Genomic DNA, 1984 nt, shown 5'->3' on the forward strand with positions numbered 1-1984 from the left:
TCAATCTTCCGAATTTGGGGGAGGGAAAAAAAAAGTTCCCTACACAAAATTGTTCCATTTGAAGACATTTTTATTTGGATACCCGCCTGGGTCCCTGGCAGGGTGGGCCTGTCCTCTGTGGGGGCAATGGGACATTTGGGGGCAGGATGATGGCCCTGCCCTGAGGGGGTGTCACTAAGGGGTATGGGACAGCGTGACAGGTCACAGAGGGCAGCAGAGTATAAATAGGGCCGCTCAGGGGTGCAGGCTGAGAGAGTGTTTAGTCTCTCACCAAGACTTCAGTTTGCACTTCACAGTACAAACTGCAAGCTCTTAACTTTTTAGATTGACGTCCCAGCACCCACCAGCGTCCCCTCGGTCACCCTCAGATCCCCCCCACCCTCAGATCCCCCCCACCCTCAGATCCCCCCCACCCTGACCCCCGTCTCTGGGAGGTTCTGAGACCAAGCGGGGGCCTGTGGCCTGTGGCCTGTGGGGCGCGGGGTGGATTTGGGACCCCTGCCACAGAGCCAGCCGCGTGCAGCAGGAGGGGGGCTGCACGCTCTGCCAACCCAACAGAGGTCGAGGAGGAGGAGGAGCTCCAGGGACCGGCCCCCAGACCAACGCCCACCCCTCGCCGGCCCGACTGTGCTACCAACTAATAAACATGGAGTCTCTGACGCCTTATCACACCGCCCACAGCGCCTCCAGGGTGGGCATGTTCAACACCGCCATGGGGAAACTCCAGCGACAACTGCGCAAGGGAGAATATGACCTTTTTAAATACGCACCCATGCTCGAAAGCGACTTTGTGCAGGTCACCAAAAGAGGGGAAGTCGTCGACGTGCACAACCGAGTCCGAATGATGACCGTGGGCATCGCATCCACCAGCCCCATCCTCCCGCTCCCAGATGTCCTGCTGCTGGCCCGCCCGGCCACCGGCTGTGAACAGTACTCCGACCAGGGCCAGGCCACCAAGGGAAAAGGCCGCAAGGCTTCCACGACCCTGGAGCTCACCAGGCTCCTTCCCTTGAAGTTTGTGAGGCTTTCTGTTCACGACCGGGAAAAACAAATGCTTCGCCTCAAATTCGCCACCGGCCGCTCCTGCTACCTGCAGCTGAGCCCCCCACTGGATGCACAGGAAGACCTCTTCCCCTACTGGGAGAGCATTATCCAGGTACTGAGGCCGCCGCCGGTGCCCACGCACAGCAGAAGCGACGCCGCTCGAGCAGACGACATGCTGGACATGCCTCTGCTGGAGGACGCCGACGGCAGGAACGCAGCAGGCGCAGATGTCGAAATAATAGATGAGGACCAGGTCAGTGTCAGGAGCCTCCACGAGGGCTCTGAGGGTGGCCGGGGCCACCTCTGCAGCTTTTGCTGGCGGGGAAGAGACCTTTCAGGACCCCCCAACACCCAACAGCGTGCCCACTGTCGCTGCCCCAACTGCCCGGGGCTCTACAGGGAGTCGGCAGCAGGGGCCACGACCGAGGCGGCGGCCGCCGGGGAGGCCGCGGCAGCCGCGGCAGTGGCGGCGGCAGGGACAGCAGCAGAGTTCGCAGCGGGGGAGGCCGGCAGATGCCTGGCGTTCGCCGGGCCCGGAGCTGCCGGCAAGCCTGCGGGAGAAGCCGCTCGGGACGCGTCGGAAGGCCAGCTCCTCTCGGACGCGCCGAGCTCGGCGGGCAGTGGGGAGCCGGCGGGAAGGCCGCCCCGCAAGCGCCGGGAGGAGGAGCGAGCCCCCCGCAGTTCCCGCCACCGCAGGGCCGCCGACAGCCGCCACAAGGCCCCGGGGCACAAGATCACCCCGGCGGACTCCAGCCGCTCCTTAGGCAGCCACAGAGCCGCGCGGGAGCACAAGGAGGACAAGGGCCGCAGCAGCCCGGCGCGCGGCAGGCGCGCCCCCGACGAAGGCATCAGCCACGCCCCCAGCGCCAAGGACTCCGGGACCTCCCACAAGTCGGGCGGAGCCTCTCCGCCGGCAGCTCGGGCTCAGGCACCAAGATGA

At 64.9% G+C, this 1984-nt stretch overlaps 1 protein-coding gene across 1 annotated transcript; it reads left to right on the forward strand.

Moving 5' to 3' along the window:
- Positions 1–418: 418 nt before the first annotated feature.
- FAM71A (family with sequence similarity 71 member A) lies at positions 419–1984 on the forward strand (the record flags this gene model as incomplete). The annotated part of the gene is made up of 1 exon (XM_032319193.1): positions 419–1984. A coding segment is annotated over one exon (1566 nt), but the record flags the coding sequence as incomplete, so codon positions are not given.

The sequence above is a fragment of the Mustela erminea genome, chromosome 17 (assembly GCF_009829155.1).
Source record: "Mustela erminea isolate mMusErm1 chromosome 17, mMusErm1.Pri, whole genome shotgun sequence".
NCBI classification, from domain to species: domain Eukaryota; kingdom Metazoa; phylum Chordata; class Mammalia; order Carnivora; family Mustelidae; genus Mustela; species Mustela erminea.